Consider the following 18,534-nt stretch of genomic DNA (forward strand, 5'->3'; position numbering starts at 1 on the left):
TTTTTCCCCAACCTAATATATACATACAGGGTGCGTAATCATGATAGGAGATTTTGAAATGTTGGATAACTCCGCCGTTTTTCAGTCGATTTTGGCAAATGAACCTGATTTACCTAGGGTATAGAGTGCCGTTTATTGATAATTCACTCAGAAAATACAATATCGTTCAAATGACCACCTCCATTAGAGGCACAAAAAGCGGCCCATTTTTGGGAATTTTTATTGTATTTGACAACATTTCGGACGTAATAGCAGCAATTTGTGCTGTGAATTTCGGCTTTCAGCTCTTCAATGATTGGCCTTAGTCTTCCTTAGTCTTCAAATAGCCTCACAGAAAGAAGTTAGAAGAAATTCGCTCAACAAGCACAAGCACGCACAGTTTTCACACTTTTCACGGTTGAACGATTATTTTCAATGTACAGCCCGCTACAATTTCAGCCCGTTTTTGGGCGTAAATCGATCTATGACTAAAACGGCATAGACTATCGTTTCAGAATCTGGCTGATTTTCCAAAATCGACTGAAAAACGAGCAGAGTTATCCAACGCTTCAATATCTTTTATCATGATGACGCACCCTGTATATGTATACAGATATACAGAAATCCTATCCATATATCTCCTATGAAGTAGTCGGCTAAACGACACAAATGCTAGTAAGCGATAGCACGGTACTTCTAGTGGAAGCGTTCCTAACAGAGAGCGCGCCTCCAGCTCAATAATTCCTAAATAGAGGGCGCATCCGCACTGTGGCCCTTACTGCCTGTGGCTACCGGTACCCGTCGACCCGTGATCAGAAGATCGTCTGGACTGTTCGAGCCGCAGTGGAGACGTTTTGACGACGGCCGGTGATGGCTGTGGGCGACTGTTGGCGTGTTGCGACATCACCGCGGATGATGCCGCAGCCGAGGATGGCTCGATCGCAGAGTACTGTCGGTGTAGGTGCTGCTGTTGCTGCTGCTGCTGCTGCTGCTGTAAAGCCGAGCTAGTGCACCCGGGTACGCTGGCCACCGAGTCCGAGCGATGCGCTAGGTTGGAGCGTGGTGGAATGGCCGGCGGAGGACCCCGGTTCCCGCCGACGGGGAGGACCGGGGCTTTCTTGACCGGTGGGCTGGTGGAGGCCGCCACCGCCGGCAGTGGAGCACCAGCCGGCCCACTGGACACCGGGGGCCGCGCCGGCACGGTCGGCGGTGGTCTGACTGTGGCCGGTTGGTCGGGTGGCTTCGGTGGCGCCACGGTAGACTGCGCAGACTCCTGCGAACAGCTTCGTTGTGCTGGAGGCTGGAGGCTTTGAGGTGGTACCATCTGTTGCTGGTCGGGCGCGGGCTGCTTGGCGGTACCGAGCGGCTTACCGACGACAATTTGCTGCATGGGCGGCTTGGCTTGCGGCGGCAGATGCGTCTGCGGGACTTTCACCGACTGCTGGATGAGCGAGGGCGGCGGTGCCTTGGGCGCACCACCAGCGGGGGTTGTCCTCGGTTCCTGGGCGCCACTGGCCGCACCGTGGCCACCGGATTGATGTGCCGGCCGGGCGAACGGGGCGCCTTGTTGGGGCGGTCGATGAATGGACTGCTCCTGGCCGGCGGCAATGTACGAAAATACGCACAGCACCGCGTAGCAGATTTGATCGGCCTGCCGAGAAGGAATGAGGAAGTGAAGCGCAATGAGCGATGGTGACTCCTACAGACTGCAGGTTTGCGGCAGGATGCTGCAGCTGACCGACCGAGTACTAAAAGCCGGTCGACGGTCGACACGCCCTGGCGGGCTGGTAATACTTGAAATACCGGTACTGGGTACACCCGGTGCGGGTGTCAACCAATCAGCCATAGCGTCTGTAGTGCCATATATATGAAACCCAAGGCCTCCAAACGGCTAAACATAAATTTTCTGGCTGCGATGGGCTACGGTTACGCAAAGCAACCACACGCTAACGAAGGCTGACGGGTTGTCCACAGCAAAGCGCATCGGTGGTCCATAATCAATATCGGCCACGCAGCCGATGATGTACACACCTTCGTCTGCCAGTCCGAGATATCCCGTCCCGTCAGCTATCTGCGCTTCCCCATCCAATCCTACAGGACGGTCCATCAAGCGCTTGGATTTTAATCTACCGAAGTCTTGAGTTTTAAAACGTCAAACATCATTCTGCAAAATTGCACACATTTTGTAAAAACTTTGAAATTTACGAAACAGAACGCTCTGCGAACGCGCAGAAAATTGAGAAATATTAAAACTTATTTCCAAAATGGTGAGCCTGCAGCTCAAACTGTACGAAATTTCAAAACCCCGGTGCTTCTGTTAACATGAAGTAGAATTGTCGTATTTCGGGCTCGGAAAACCGTCGTCATGTTGTGCAAGAGAAACCAATTCACCCACAACGAGTGTCTTTTAGGTGCGGATGCTGGTTTGGCGGCCCGTCATTAGCCCAGTTTTCTTCGAAAATAAGGGAAACAGCCGCCGTAACCGTCGATGGCGTACGCTACCGAGACATGTTGGCTGATTGCGGTTCTTAGGCGAAATTGAAGCCGAACACTTGGATGAGGTTTGGTTTCAACAGGACGGCGCTACGTGCTATACAATGACAGCCGACAATCGATATTTCGCGCCTCATCTTCGGAATCCAAACACTAGATGGACCACCACCAACTAGTTGCCGCCCCGTAACGATGTTTTACTCCAAGGCTCTCTGATATGCTGGCCCGCCAGCATAAGCTGATTCGACATTACTTTACGCGCTCCTGATCTTATACAAAATCAGATCACTTACCATTGCGGATTTATACTTTCGTTGGATGATCTGCTTTGTTTTGGGATCTGTAAAGGCAATAGACAGAGAAATAGATAGATAGACAGAGAGGCAGAGAAAGAGAAAGAGAAAAATCCAGAGAGAAAATAACAGTTGAACAGTGTTCTATAAAAAAATGTCGACCAACTTACTGTACTCTTCTAGCACGAACACTCCTCCTTTCTGCGTGAAGCACTTTAGGATGTGGTTTAGCCGGATGAAGAACTGTTTTGGAGAAGAAAGGACGAATTAGTCACTCGTGCGCGCGGTAGTCCTGCACCACCGAGGCACTCCGTGATGGTGTTTGTTTTTTTCTGTTTTCTCTTATGTTTTCCTTGTGGTTTTCTTTTTGTTTGCTTTTGCTAATTTTGACTAAGTACTGTAGTAGGTGTGTGAGTGTTTTTTTCTATGCTACTTTACATACACATAATGTCAGATTCAATCTCTTCAGTTACGGCAGTAGTACAATGAAAATGAAATAATGTTGACAGTAGCCCCAACAAAGCCGGTCGCTTCATATCAGACTACAAATCGGACTAAATTAAAGATCCTACAATGGTATGTACTTTCTAAATGCCTAATGCACGCCAGTAAAAGCTAGGGAAGAGCTGTAAATCACCGCTTTCCGTTTTACGACCAATCCCCAATACCGGCAGGCTTTACGAGCTCGATTATTTGGTGTTCAGTGGTAGTGGTGGTTTCTAAATATAGCTATACCCCTACACTTTATCTTTGGTTTCTGTATAACTTTATCCAACTAATTAAGCCAACAACTACTAATTGATGGAACAGATTACTCAGAAGCAAAAATGTCCAAACAGTGAGCACAGAAAACTCAAAAGAAAACCGTATGGAAGACTTCACACTGCTACTAATGCCTAGCTATTTAATGGCGGCTAGTAGTAAGTGATGGTTGTATGTTGAAAGTAAAAAGGCTATGTGCAAGTACACGGGATGGAAACCAACTCAACTTAAACACCGAACTAAAGGTGCAATCGAAACAATGATCGTAAAAACACAATAAACCAAAACCCTTTCCAAAACACCATTGCCCGAAAAAGCCAGAATTTACTAAAAACTAAAAATTGTTAACATAAAAAACAAAATAGAAAACATGTATATATATATATATAGAGAGAGAGAGAGAGAAAGAAAGAAGAAAATAAAAGAACAACGAAAAAGCTGAACCTACACACTGCAGCCTACGGAAACATAAGCACCACGCGTCAAAATACATTATCAATTGATCGGTTATTTGCGCAACGGCAAGCTAATTTACTTGTGAGATGGTCTTCGGATCAACAGAATAAGCGGAGAGACAAAATGGAAACGAAGCAGCAATTACTAGATTTGGTATAAGCAAAAGCAAAACCGATGAATACGGCCCAGTCCGTTCTTCTAAGAAAACATAAACATTCGAAACAATAAGATTGAAGAAAAACGAGATCGGAATAAGTTTGGATAACAAAAAAAAACAGAGAAAACGAAAAACAAACTGAGAAACTATGAGCGCTCGCTGAAAGCATAATCTCCACAGAATGCCAAACTAAGCGATCGGTGGTGTAAAACGTACGGGCCAATCGAAAGGGGTTTGTTTCTGTTTTTTTGTAAAACAGTGTGGGAGTCTTTTAGCAACGGTAACGTAGTCACAAACTGTTGCAAACGAATGGCTCGAAACAAATGTAATGGTGGCAGGTCTGATGTTGATGAGAGCTTCAAGACCAGCCACCACCTACCTCCCAGCAAGCGAAAGAATGTTACACGTTTGGCACGCATAATACTCAGCGCTCATGCGAGTTCCACTTAATGAGAAAACTCAACAGGGCTTGGCATTTTGTTTGTTTTTTTTGTTTGGCAGGAAGGAGGATTCTTCAATTTCTAGCTTTTGAGCAGTGGGAAGGAATTGGAAAACTATCCACAAGCGTAACAACCGGCGGTTAGCTGTTACCTGAGGTCCTACGATGCGCCCTGAGGATGAGGTGCTTTTGATTATGAAATTTGACCCAGTACGGGTTGAAAACGGGTTGGGGACGGCAACCAAGTACGATAAACGAACTGAATGTAAACGGTGACGCTTGGGTTTGTGAAGCACGGCTTCGAAAGTCCTTCGAATCCTTGCTCTCTTTTTTCTTGCTTGCCTGCTTGCTTGGTGCTTGCTACGCACTCTTCGCAATTTACTCTAGTCAGTACATTCAATTTACGCAACTAAAAACGCAAAATGGTGAAGCAAAACAGGGTTTTTGGGGTAAAGCAAACGGCTAAAAAAGAGACTGAAACGAAACAAAAGAGCGGAAAAATCGATAAACGATAGGATAGGCGAAAACGATAGGGGTGTGAAGTATCTGGGCAGGAATAGTAAAACTCCTCGAACAATGTAATCTCTATAGTGTTGTGTGCAGTAGGCAGTACTAGTAATAGTAGTAATAGTAGTAGTAGTAGTCGTCGTCATTGTCGTAGTAGTAGTAATAGTAGAAGTAGCAATAGTAGTGTTCTTTGTAACAAACTCAATGATTACCCATTGAAGAGAACAAAAACAGAATATGATGGTACAAGAACAACTTATCATAAAGAAGCATATATACGTCGTACATAGAAATACCAACAATGCAAAACTGCCTACTTTTCCGTTGTTTTTGGGTTTTGACTATCAGTTATCTTTTGTTTTTTTCTTCTTTGTTTGTGTACATTGTGAGTGAATAATATAGGACAGATTGGTTGTCACACAACTGTCCCGCTTATGAAATAGTAAGAAAAATAGAATAATAACTGTACCTCAAAATCCTTCCGGCAAATGATTGTACAAAATTCGATGGCAGATTTTGGTGGAGGTGGCGGGGTGTGGAAGGTTGGTATTATGTTTCGTAATCACCGTATTTCATGACAATTTATTTGTGTGTTTTTTTTTTGGTTGTTGGTTTTGTGTTTCCATCAACAAATTAATGGGACGCAAGATCGGCCATTTTTAGGTTTTTGTTTCGTTTTTTTTGTTTTTTTTTTTTGGTGCAAATTATATGTATGTTTTGCGATTTTCGTTTTGCAAATCGGAATAGGCGATACGGACAGACAAAGAAGGAGTGAAAGAGAAAGAAAAAATCATGATTAGTAAAATTGTTCATTTTTTATTTGTTTGTTGTTTGTTGTTTTGCAGAGAAGCTTTCGGGAGTGTGTGTGTGTGTGTGTGAAGGCACACTAACATGATCATGAAGAGTATAACGGGCAGGGCACGAAACGAAAGCAATGGAGAAGAAAAAAATAAAAGACAAAAAATGTAAAACATCTTCCCCGTTCACGGCACGCGCCATGTCGAACAGTGTCGGTAGTAGTTGCAGTGGCAGTAGTAATAGCAGTAGTAGTGGCAGTGGTAGTAGAAGTATTAAGAGTACTAGCAACAATAGTAACGCAACTTTTTTCCAGCAAACACATCAACGGAACACACGTTTGGAGCGATCGACAGAAACGGATCGACCAAACTGAACATGTCAAACGAAGTCGAACAAACTAAACAAACGAAACAAAACAACGAAAAGAAGGAAAGCGGGGTAAAGTAATTTGCTTAAGTACACTCAAGGACCATCTCATAAGCTAGTGTGGTGGAAGTTTAGAGATCTTGACCCCAAGAGAAAACGGAAAGAAATACTATCAAAATCGAATTTTTCGAAGGATTTGATGCAAATTTGAGCGAACAAATTTCCAACAAAACAAAAAGGTGCTATATCCAGTTCTATAGACAGAAAAATGAAAACAATAAAATGTAGTTGGACCGTGTGAAATGTAGTCGTGTGTGAATGTATCATAGAAAGCACTGTGAATGTCGTATGCTTGTGCGTTGGTGTGTGTGTGAAAAAATAAAAAAATTGCCGAAATAAAATAGTTTTCGGGTGTCTGTATAAAAGAAGAAGAATGCTCCAATAACTGTACGCACACCCACACCCACAGACACGCGCGCGTGTGCAATATCATTGTGGACTATCTTCATTGTTGGTGTTTTGTTTTTCCTTCTCCTGCTTTTGTTTGTTTCATTGTGTCCACCCAACTCGAACCCGTTTTAAAAAATTTTCACTGTTTTGAGACAATCGTCCGTGGCAACCGATCAATGCTAGCCAGGGTCTTGACCCTTTGTGGCCGTTCGTGCCACTAGGATTCTTCACGAGTGGACCCAGCGAGTTGGTGTTTTCTCAAACTAAGCTTCAAAGTGTCTACCAGTTTGCATCACTGCACAAACATGTGTATACATCCAGCAAGTGTTTGGATATTAAGTATTAAGTAGTATGTAGGTATCGGAAAACCCACACGTCGTGCAAGAGAAGCCCATGCACCCCACAAAGAGTGACTGTTTGGTGCGGATTTTGGTCTGGTCTGGTCTGGTCATCGGACAATTCTTCTTCTCAAATCAAGAAGGAACCAACGCGTACCGTCGATGACGATGTCGATACGCTACCGCTCGCGCGAAACTGAAGCTGAGAACGTCATACAGCGTCACCCAGCAATCGATGTTTGGTGCCCAATCTTTGAAATTCAAACACAAGATCCAAACAACATCCTGTAGTTCAACACGTGGCTTGATCCTCGCCATGGTGGTCTACGGTTTAAGGTGGAATGTCTGGTCTGGTTGGGTAAACTACGGTTGCCACACACCAGAGGGAGCCAGAGGGAGTGAGCGGAGAAGAGGTCGAGAGAGGCGGTCCTTGGCGGTCCTTGGCAGCTATTCGTACGGCATTCGCTCTGATCAGTTTTGTGCCGCCGGTTAACTGGTTTTAGTCGGTTTTATGTGTTGCATACTACTTCTACTGTGGGCTCATCGGTCGTCCGTAACTCGGCGCGCGCATAGCTTAAAACTGCAATTCCAATGGAGCTTTCGCACTTGTTTTTTTTTTGTCGAAAGGACATGCTCGTAGAACCAAACCAAAGCAAAGCAAACCAAAGAAAGGTACAAAGAAATAGAAGAAATCAAACAGAAAGAAAACAGTATGGCAGCGTATCGCGATACCAGAAAGGGAGGTGATTTGTAATAGACCAACTGGTTGTGGAACGAAAAAGAGAAAAGACGCGCGTGTGTGTGTGTTTGTGTGTGTGTGTGGGTAACGGACGTATTTACGACCAAAACCTGGCGCATTGTTCCTCCAACTCCGATCGGTGCATTTTTCGGTTTGTTTTCCCCGCGAACCCGCGGCCAGGATGGCGCGAAACGAATGTCCGAAAGAGACGAAAGCACGACGACCGACAACAATTGGGTGTCACTGACCAAGGTTTTGAGTAACCACAGAACATTTCCGTTTCGTCACACCCCTAACTCTCCCTCTTGTCCGGCTACAACCGGGCCAAACCGGGTCTTGGCCCGGTTGCAGCCCCCCAGAGAGAGTGTTGATCTTTGTGCCTTTCTGTAACGTTGTGTTTTTAGCGAGCGTTACCGACCGGCCTATCACAAGGTGAGCGGGGGGGAGGGGGAGGGAGGGGGGCTATCCAAATACGTTATTGGCGCGCTAAAAGTTCCAACTCTTCCAACATTGGGGCTGGTTGCCTCATTACCATCGAACATTGGGAGTCGCCTGCGGCTGCGGGTGTGTATAACGTAGTGTTATGTAAGACACACACACACACACACAATCACACACACACACACGCGGTAACGGAGTGAACGCAAGAGTGACAGCTGAGTTGAGTTGCGGACCGGGGTAGGAATATCAGATGGAGTCCGGTCCGGTCCGGTCCGGGGAGTCCGAGAGATCAGAACAACGGAACAACACTCACGCTTCAACACCACCAACAGAACCCGAGGACACGAACGAACCAGAAAGGGACACGCTACACCAGAAGGGACTGAGGGGGGGGGGGGGGGGCGGGCATTGATAAGGGGGGTTGGTTGGTGGGCGTGGGTGGGGGCACGGACAAGAAGCGCCACCGATTGCTTACCTTGCTGTTGGCGAAGAGTAGCCCGACACCTTCCAGGCACACCTGCAGCAGACCCCCTTCACCGGTGACCATGTCCTGGACGGGAAACTCACCTCCCAGCTCGGCCTGGCCGGCGCACCCGCTGCGCTCCATCGACTCCTTGATGCAGTTGTACAGCTCCTTACACTGTGTGGCAGGAAACAGGGGGCATTGGCCATCATGAGGCATTCCGAGGCAAAAACTCGGCTCGGCTCGGCGAGGAGCACGCCCTTTCCGCTTACCTTTCGCGTGTAGTACTTGTGTAGCTGCGTTTGGCCCCCGTTGCGCAACCACAGGCACAGGACCCTGGTTTTCGGCGAGTAGGTCATGTTGACGAGCCGCTCGAACCACCAGCGCTCGGTGATGCTGCCGTTGACGGTGCGCAGCACCAGGCCGTCGTCGCGGACCTCGATGAAGCGCAGCGAGCCGCTCGCGTCGACGCCCTGGTGCACGGTGAAGCTCTGCCGGTGCAGCAACCGCGACGCCAGCGGCTTCAGGTCAATGTCGTTACCATGCTGTGCGGGTGCGGGTTTGTTGAATGTGTTGGACATTTTAAGACACATTCGTCCCTAGCTACGTCGTCCCGTCCCGTTGTTACCTACCAGGTTGTTGATCTGGTCTAGCAGCAGGTTCACCTCCTGCGAGTAGATCAGCCCTATGTGGCTCTTGCCGAGCAGCCGGCGGATCTTCTTCTTGATCTCCAGCTTGTTCACCTTGAGCATCACCAGGATCGCGGTGAGGTTGTACAGCATCGTCGACAGCAGCCGGTCCTCGTCGTGCTCGAGCCGCTTGCGCTCCGACTCCGACAGTGCCTTGTAGCGCTCCATCATCTCGCCCGGCCCCTGGTCCATGCCGATCATGTCCCGCTCCTGGCTGACCGCGTCCAGGAAGGCGTCCTCCCAGAACTGCATCTGATCCCAGACGCCCGAGCGCTCCTTTCCGAGCAGACCCTCGAACAGGTAAACGCGCGGTGTATCGGGCGAGGGCGAGCCGGACGACGGGATCAGGCTGCCGCCCGTGTACCGGAAGCCGGCACTCAGCGACGACTTGCCGGAGAAGATGCCGCCCGCCATCTTTTTCGCATCCTTCAGCGTGGAGCTCTTCGGAAACTTCGGAAACGAAAACACCACCAAGGGCCGAGGGTATGGTAGGTGGTTAAACGGTGGAAACCATGAGCTATTGTTGGTGGTGTTGCAGGAAGCGAAACAGGAAGCAGGATACGGAGAGATGCGGGTCCGCCGGCCGGCCGGTCACATTCACACAGGCGAACATACCTTTTCATATTCGGTGTCTGACACGGTCGAGCGGCAAGAAATGGAGGCCCCCAACGAGTCTGAGCCCGTTGGCTGCTGTGGCAGGACGTCGCTGGCGACCGACAGCGTGCCCGATGAGCCCTGCAACGCTGCGCTTGCCTGCGGGGAGCGAACGAAAACGCACAAAAAAAATCAACCACACATCCAGAACCCTTACCGGGTGACAGCCCGCAACGTAGCGAACTTGACGGCGTCTGATCCATCATGCTGATCCTGATCGAGCGAAGATGCCGAGAGAGAGAGAGAGAGAAAGAGAGAAATTACGTACGTCCGATTCGAACGAGGTCAGCTTGTGGAACAGCAGGTTTCGCTTCAGCGACAGCATGTCCTTAAACATCTCGGTGGTGGTTTGCTTCTCGTGGTCGGTTTCGGCCGCGTGCCGGGTCAGGTCGTTGGTGGTAGCGGTGGAGCTTTTACGGGACCCGCCACCCAGCATCCAGTCGGAGAGCTCGGACGGGCTTTGGGGCGAGCGTAGGTTCTCGCTGCTGCCGAGCGGGCTCACGTTCTGTAAAGGAGGTACGGGGGGGGGAGGGTAGTACAGTGTGATGGGGATCGGGGTCGCTGGTCGACCGACCTACCTGACTGGCGAGCAGGTTCGCTGGTATCTCTGCCCCACCGCCCTCGCTCATGTCCTTGCTCCAGTAGTGCGTGTGTGCTACCTCCATCATCTGGAAGACGGACGCCATGCCGCCGAGCCCGTAGTTCGCGACCGTGTGTTCCAGTCCGTGGGTGATGGCCAGCAAGCACTTCAGCGTGCCCTTGTACACCGCTTTCGGGACGCACTGGAATGAGCAGGGAGTCCTGTTAACGGTCTGGACTGTCTACTGCGCTGCGCACTGCACCTTACCACGTCGTCGATGTGGTCGTCCGGGCCGATCTTGCGCTCGAGCGTTCGGTTCAGCTTCCCCAGCACCAGCATCCGGTACGATTCGTCCTCCATCAGCTTCTTGAGCCGGTTCAGCTTCAGCCACCCGACGCCCTCGCCGGCCAGCACCTGGTTGACCAGGTCCTTCAGGAACGTCTGGTTCTCCGAGTTACTCGACGACCGCTCGGCGTTCTGCAGCCGCTGGAGCTCCTCCTTCGTTTGCCGCGGCCCGGAGTGCTTGATCAGCGGGTTTCGCTCGACCAGCCCCTTCCGGCCCGGAAACGGGTCGAACGAGAGCTTCTCCTTGAGCTTGCTGTGCTGCTGGTGTAGCACGGTTTGCCGCGGTGGCTCACCACCGCCTGGCTGATGCTGCTGCTGGTGGTGCTGGTGCTGCTGCTGATGTTGCTGCTGGTGTTGCTGCTGGTGTTGGTGCTGCCGTTGCTTGCTGCCACCGAACAGGTCCGAGAACATCGAGGACGTCGACTGGGCGATGCCGTTGAAGTCGTGCGTGATCGAGGAGAACAGTGACTGGTTGGTGGTGGCGACTTGGCTGCTGCTGCTGCTGCTGGCGATATTGGGTGAGCTGAGCGGTTGCGGCCCGCCACCGCCGCCACCGCCGCCACTGCCGCCGCCGCCGCCACCACCGCCCGGCTGCAGCAGCCCCTTCTTGGCCGCGGCCTCTTTCGCCGATTTGGTCAGGTCACCGATCGTGGACTTGCCGACGTACGTTAGGTCCTCGATTGTGTTCTTGCTGACTCCGGCCGCCTGTTTCGACGCCTCTAGGGCCTGCTTCGACGCCTCTTCGGCCGCTTTCCTCGCCTGCAGCGTCAGCTACCGGTCGACAAGAATACACGAGGGAGAGAGTTGAGAAAGTACCACCAATCAGCGGGATCCAACCTCAGCGGGGAAGCGTTGCCAGCGTGACCATCGCCCGGGAGCCGGCGACTGGCCCGCAGTGGCGAACGAACATGTAAGCTGCAAGCCAGTTTTTACAGATCCTACCGCGCTACTCTATGGTTCTGTGCACAGGTACATCAACGGGGCAGGCCAGTGCAGGACAAACTGTTACATAACATTCAAACATGCGTGTCAATCAAACCTACACAGACAGTTTACTTGAAATTTTAATACAATGAGAGTTTGTTGTACGGAGTTCACGAATGATTAAATGCATTGGTGGAGGAGAGGAGGAGACATAGGAGAGACATTATGGAACTTCCTTTAAAATGGCAACCAATTCAAACAACAAAACGGTGCATGTTTGACGCAAATCGGAAACCATCGGAAACAGCTCAAATAAAATGCTGCAAGCTAATGGACGCAAAACTAATGGATTTCTTCTTAGCCAGCCCAATGTAAATTCAAAGTACTAGGTCTATGCGTTGCAAATCGGACTGTTTTTAACCAAAAATAAAAGATTATAACATTTTAATGCGATTTTCTATTTTATTCAAAGTATGTGCCATCGCTAGCTATACATGTCTCCCCTATCTCTCTGCTAAATCATGGATTCCCAGTCGAAAGAATTCTTCGACTTTTTAAGTAAACTAATTAGTCATCCCATTTCGAGTTCCTCGTAGAAAAACGAAGGGCTGCTCAGCCAATACGTGTCCCATCGATGAAAATGAATGATATTCGGAAAGAGCCAAGTCTGGTGAATGATGCGGAGAGGGATAGCAGCTCCCATCCAAGTGATTTGATAGTATCCTGAAACTGTTTTGCTTTTTGGGACTTGGCAGCGCCTGGCCATGAGGGACTAGGCGTCTCCATTGAAAACCACTAGAATTGCTTTTTGGTCGATTTTCGATCAATGCATGGTTCAAATTGACCTTTTGTTGTCAGTAGCGATCAGAATTAACGTTTCCATCAGGTTTTAGGAGCTTGTGAAACACCACACCTTTCTGTCCCATCAAAAAGTCCGTTTTTTGGAGTCCTTCGACGCTTTTTTTTGTTAAGTCAAAATCGCCATTTTGGAATTTTTTAAACCACGTAAAGCACTGCGATCTTCCAAACACAAGTCCCGACAAGCATTTGGTGCGATTCCGAAGCAGTTTTCTTCAAAAGGAGCAGAAAAATAATAATCCCCGTAAAACGTCATTTTCAGGCACAAAAGTTGACATGGTCTAACCCTTTCAACGGCCGTTTGCAAACTGATTAAATTTTTTTGCGACCTGGATTCATTTACCTGATGTCAAAACAAGGTAATGATGAATGAACCGCTAAACTGGGAAGTCCCAAACGACAGGTACAGCCATTTTTTTTTTAAAAGTCCGATTTGCAACGCATAGACCTAGTAAAAGGAATGATTTATTGAGTCGTGTAACATTTGTTCTGCCGAACCCTGTTTATAGGTGGATATGCATACACACACACACACAACGTGCATGTGCAGTAATGTGTGTATTAAAACAGGGGAAAGAGTAAAAAAAGAGGAAAAGCTGAGATACAAGCGAGACAACAACACACCTGCTCGAGGGGGACTAGAATTTTCAGGTCTTCCTCTAATTCCTTGCCTTTCAACTTCAACTTCGCATTCAACAGTGACAGTGAGTTTGCCAACAAACACGAAGAAGCGTGCAACAGATAAGAAGGTAGAGAAAGAGAGAGAGAGAGAGATAGAAATAGAGCGGTATAGAGCGAGAGAGAGAGAGAGAGAAAGGGCGGAATGGAAAGAAAGAGGGGTTGTTGGTGAAGGGGTTGGGGGTTGTGGGGGTGGGGAAAGGTCCCACGCGGAGCTTACCTTGTCCATCTGGGCCAGCAGCCCATCCTGGCTGCTTTGGCGGGTCGTTTCTCTTACCAGTTCCTTGGCCTGCGACGTCAGGACCTCGAAGAGGGAGCCCTGCGAGCTCTGGCGCTGCGACCCGGTTGACCCGAGCGACGGCGGGTGGCTCGAGCCGGACCCGGATCCGGTCGAGCCCGAGCTGCAGGTGCGCGCGAGCAGGTTGGTGCCGCTCGGCTGGCGCCCAACGTTAGCGGATGCCGATGCCGGGACCGATGGTGCCGGGGCCGGTGATACCACCTTCGATATCAGCTTCGCACCGCCGCCGCCGCCCGCACCGTCCCTCGACACGATGGTCCGCGGTGTGATGGTGGAGTTCGAGTCCGACTCGTTCTCGAAACTGCCCTGCTCGCGCTCCGACCGCACCACCAGGTGGAGCTCGGAGCGGGTCCGCGGGTTGAACTCGAACTCCGAGTCCCGGTTGAAGCTGGGCGAGCTAAGGTCGGACTGGCTGGACGAGGTCGACCCGTCGGCGTCGTCGGAGTCCTCACGGTGGGTGTCGCTCGGTTGGCGCGACTGCGGCTGGACCCCGTCCGGGAAGCGCAGCGAGCTCGGTGGCCGGTAGACGAGCCGCGGGTCCAAGTTGGACGAGAGCGTCTTCGGCGGGACGTGGTGGTGGTGGTGCTGGTTAGCGTAGACCTCGTGCAGGCTGGGCGACAGGTCGGACGACGCGATCTCCGACACGAAATCGCTGAGCGACGAGTAGGACGAGCTGGTGCTGTCCGCGCCATCCGAGTCGGAGCCACTGTCGTCGGCCGGGCGACTCTCCTGGCGCAGCATCCGCTTGAGCGCCACGCTCAGCGTGCTGCCCTCGTCCCACACCTGGAACCGGAGCGGGCTCAGCCCGTGCGCGTACCACTTCGGCTTGTCGCCGACCTGGCCCGGGTCGAGGACGCCCGTCTGCACGCGCAGAAACGCCACGTTCGACGGCATCAGCGACCACTCGGCCAGCCACTCGACCGCCTGCGTGCGCGCGAACCGGTTCAGGAAGGCGGAGGTCCGGGGCCGCGACCGCAGGAAGCTGTTGATCTGGAACGCGACGACCGGGCGCGGGTACAGCCGCAGGATGCGCGTGTGCTCGGTGAAGTTGGTGAGCGTGTTCTGCGAGTTGAAGAAGCGCACCATCGCCACCCGGGTAGCGACGTCCACCGAGTCGACGTCGGCACCGAAGAGCAGCGGATGCGACGGAGTAGCAACCGGGCTCGGTTGCTGCGAGCCGCCGCCGGTGTGCAGTGCTGGACCGGTAGACGGATTGGGTTGGGTCTGCGGGTTCTGCTGCTGCTGTCCGGGCTGCGGGGCTTGCAGGGCCAGCCCCGTCGTGGTCGTGGCAGTCGACCCGTTAAAGCCGTCCTTCCCGTTACCCGTCATCGATACCGTCGGCGGCTGGTGGAAGCCCGACGATTGGGCACCCGTAGTCATCGAGCTGAGTGCCTGGGCAAACCAGAAGAAGAACATACAGACGGGATCAGACCATAGACCATACCGACATCTCGACCATACCGACCCCCGGCCTTGCAGTTCAGTTCAAAGCCCGGCCAAGGACAGCGCCAATCGATTGGGAGTACCACAAAAAAAAACTACATACGTGCCCCACCACACGTGCTCTCCATTATGTTGTTTTGCCGCCGCCTATTGGCCGGATCTAATGCTAATTGGCCGAGATGCTAATTGAACCCTCCTCAGACGTCGAACGCCCGTTGCGCAATACTGTATGGAAAGGCGCGAAGCGTCAACAAACGGAACACGGTCCGCAGGACACCGAGTCGGATTTTGTTTATGGATTGTTTGACTGGTTTGTTTGGTGATTTTTGCCAAATATGGTTGTTTCCTCCCAAGTGGCCCGAAACCTCTACGCTGTACTTTTCGACTGACGTCTTTCTTTCAAATGTTTTTTTCAAATGGTACGTGACTTTTAAAACATTAAACATCATTCTGGAAATTGTAAACAGAGCGCAGAACCACCACACTATAGTTATTGCGATACTGAGATTATCGCTAGGGATTCAAGTCGAGGCCTGGTCGAGGGCTATTAGTAGATTTGATAGCTATGCCTGTAATAATTATAACAGGTTATGAATGCATTGCCAGAATGAACTCATGTAAATAGAGAGAACCGCGTCCGTGTCCGACATCCAAAGAAAGCCGACAAGAAGTCAATTCCCGATAAGACAACGACCAAAGCGGACGTCAACGTCAACGATACTTAAAACCATAAACCTACCTGCTTCAGATGGTTCTTCAACATGCCACCCTCCGGTTCCGGTAGCGTCGGTATGGACTCCATTTCGCCGGACGCCGGCGTTAGCCTGGTCGAGTCCAAATCGACCAGCCAGATATCGTCCGGTAATCTGCGGTAGAAAGCGTGGGCGAACGAAGATGAGCCCCGTTCGGGTTAGGTTGGCGCAACGGCTGCGGGGCTTCGTTACCTGAAGTTGCGCTTGTACAGCAGAAACGTTGCAGGAAGCCCTATGATGTAGGGTGTTGGGGCAAGGAGCAGCTGCTCGGCGCTACCCATACACGTCGGCAGCAGCGGTATCACGGGAAACATGTACTCCAACGGGTAAATCAGATGCACCAGCGCCATCACCGACATGGAGAGCGCGTTGTAGTCACGCGACTGAATGATGACCTTGTGCTCGAGCAGGATCAGCGTCAGCACCTTCAGGCACGTCTCCACGCCCAGCAGCTCCAGTGGCAGATGGAGTGGAAAGTCTACCAGCGTGAACCGGGTGTGGTCCGGCAGTGCAAACACCAGCGGTTGGTACAGCGACGCCGAGAGAACGTCGAGCTGCGAATCGAATGTTCAAGGGAGACGGTAAGGTAGGGTTTCCGCTGTACAGTAAGTTGCTGGCTGGCGTCGTTGACCACCTACCTCCAGCCTGGTAGAACCGGGGATCGGTACGGGTGCCGATAGGAGCCGCAAAATCCATGTCTCAATCTCCTGCACATCGTGCAGGACGACCGACGGCGTGGACTCGGTGGTTTGGTTCGTCAGCACGCTCCACACGGTGTCCCGGCTCGACACCCGCGGCGCCCCGGGCATCCCTTTCGCGTTCGATGAGTCGTTGCAGGCGTCGATCAGTCTTTTCAAGATAAACAGACACTCGCGGAAGATCGATAGAAATGGGTGGTGCGAGAGGATGCACAATGAGGTGAGGGAGTGGTTCCGGACCTTGGACCGTTTGTGGGACGAACGCAGCACCTGCGCTGGGCTCCCTCCGGACTCGGAATCGGCCGAAGGGCCTAGTGCAGCGCCTAGCATCGACTGGGCCGCGCCGCCAGAGTGTGGTGGATCCGAATCGAGGCGGCTCGGACAGTCCCTGTCCGAGGAGTCGCTCGGGGCGATATTGCTGCTACGGTAGTCGCTGTTTAAAAAAACCGACAACAAGACACACACACACACTTCATTCAGCGCCGTAACGCAACGTAGCCCCCCATCTCGGTATTCCCCAACCCTTTTCCTACCATCGTTGGACCTACTTTCGAGTAGTCCACAGTCAAGACCCCGCGAGGTAACACGAGCTTTCGTTGTTTGCTGGATGCTTGCTGGAACTTACCTGGAAAACGCCGAATCGGAGCTTTTTTCGATACTCTTCCGCCACGACTCCCGCCTTAGCGAGGAGTTGTTGGTGTCCTGCTTGCCCAGCGCTGCGCTGTTCCGATGAGCCGACCTAGGGGCCGACTTTTCGATCGGGCGGTAGAAGTTCACGCAGATACCGTGCCGGGTTTTACCCGAGTCCTTGTCGGTGAGCGCAAACACGAACGAGGTGGCGTCCTTGATCGCGGCATTGGTCCGCCGCGAGTTCACGCTGATGCAGCCTTCCGGCTGGCAGAAGTACACCATGTCCAGTGGCAACGGAAAGTCGGCGTGGTCCATTGGCGGGTAACGACGCAACAGCTCGGGCAGCTGGAGCGAAACAGAAAGAAGTGGCTGGTAACCCACAATGATGTTTCTCGCGCTTGGCTAATGGACTGACAAATGTAGTATGGTAACCAAATACGACATACGACGACATCTTGGCTGCAGATGCAGATGAAACAGTTCGGCAAGGCTCTAGTCCTCTCAGCCTCTCAGCTGCCAAACGCTACAGCCTTACTGGGGGGCCAGACGAAGCGTAAAAAAACGATTTGACATTAATCTGTTGACGTCAAATCGTTTATAAGTCCGCGAATTCATATACGATTTGACATGAGCGCGATCGATTTGACATTTTTACGCTCGGATTTACGCTTCGTCTAGCCCCCCAGTTATGCTTTCGCTACTCGCGCTATGATGTGTATGATAGGATAAGTAAGCCTGTACGGACCTGTGCGGACACGTATACACGTACCTGTACGGACGATTGTGTGACGGGACCGGCCTGTCCTGCGTTGCCGCCATTCCCGGATCTGGTCACCAGCGTCGAACGGACGCCCACTATCGCCAGATAGTCTATCAGACGTGGGCAAAGCAGGTCACGCTGTTGCTGTTCAGCCATGGGTATTGCTGCTTTGGTGATATGGTACTAATTTACAATGATTTACAGTGCGGTGGGTGCACTACCGTAGATAAGTTTTCTCGGTATACCGGACGCGGTACACTAGAATCACGGAACAAAGATAGTAAAGATGACAGAAGTTATACAGAAATATAAACTACTGGGTGTCATACTTCCACATTTCTTGCCGTAACTTTCGATACCGTAACCTAAACAGTTCCTCGCCAAAATAGGCGGTTTCATACTCATTTCCGGGCGTGAGCGTTTAAATTCGTTAAGGGATATTAGAACGAACAGCCAAACATACCCTAAGTGAGATTTTTAAAATAATCCTCAACTAAAATACTACGAATGTTAATGTGATGTAAAATTGTCTTAATATCGCTCT

General features: G+C 51.0%; 1 protein-coding gene across 1 annotated transcript; it reads right to left on the reverse strand.

Annotated features, from left to right (window-relative positions):
* Positions 1-555: 555 nt before the first annotated feature.
* On the reverse strand, positions 556-18,146 carry LOC128278286 (MAP kinase-activating death domain protein). Its single transcript, XM_053016980.1, has 18 exons — positions 18,000-18,146; positions 17,226-17,575; positions 16,541-17,033; positions 16,095-16,456; positions 15,890-16,016; positions 13,630-15,099; positions 13,356-13,415; positions 10,872-11,720; positions 10,603-10,806; positions 10,293-10,529; positions 9,986-10,123; positions 9,314-9,820; positions 8,954-9,226; positions 8,694-8,858; positions 5,556-5,564; positions 2,936-3,008; positions 2,766-2,812; positions 556-1,630 (listed from the first exon to the last, which is right to left on the reverse strand). Exons 1-18 carry the CDS (start codon positions 18,144-18,146, stop codon positions 755-757), a joined length of 6,387 nt encoding a protein of 2,128 aa, XP_052872940.1. The 3' UTR covers positions 556-754.
* Between the last annotated feature and the right edge of the window lie 388 nt (positions 18,147-18,534).

Source organism: Anopheles cruzii, chromosome X (assembly GCF_943734635.1).
Source record: "Anopheles cruzii chromosome X, idAnoCruzAS_RS32_06, whole genome shotgun sequence".
Lineage (NCBI taxonomy): Eukaryota > Metazoa > Arthropoda > Insecta > Diptera > Culicidae > Anopheles > Anopheles cruzii.

Excerpts from the sequence above, each read along its gene's own strand:
- LOC128278286 (XM_053016980.1), bottom strand. The coding sequence starts at position 18,146 with ATGGCTGAACAGCAACAGCGTGACCTGCTTTGCCCACGTCTGATAGAC. Across the intron at positions 11,721-13,355 it reads TTCTAGTCCCCCTCGAGCAG|CTGACGCTGCAGGCGAGGAA; the intron begins GTGTGTTGTTGT and ends GTCGACCGGTAG. Across the intron at positions 8,859-8,953 it reads ACAAGTACTACACGCGAAAG|TGTAAGGAGCTGTACAACTG; the intron begins GTAAGCGGAAAG and ends CCTGCCACACAG.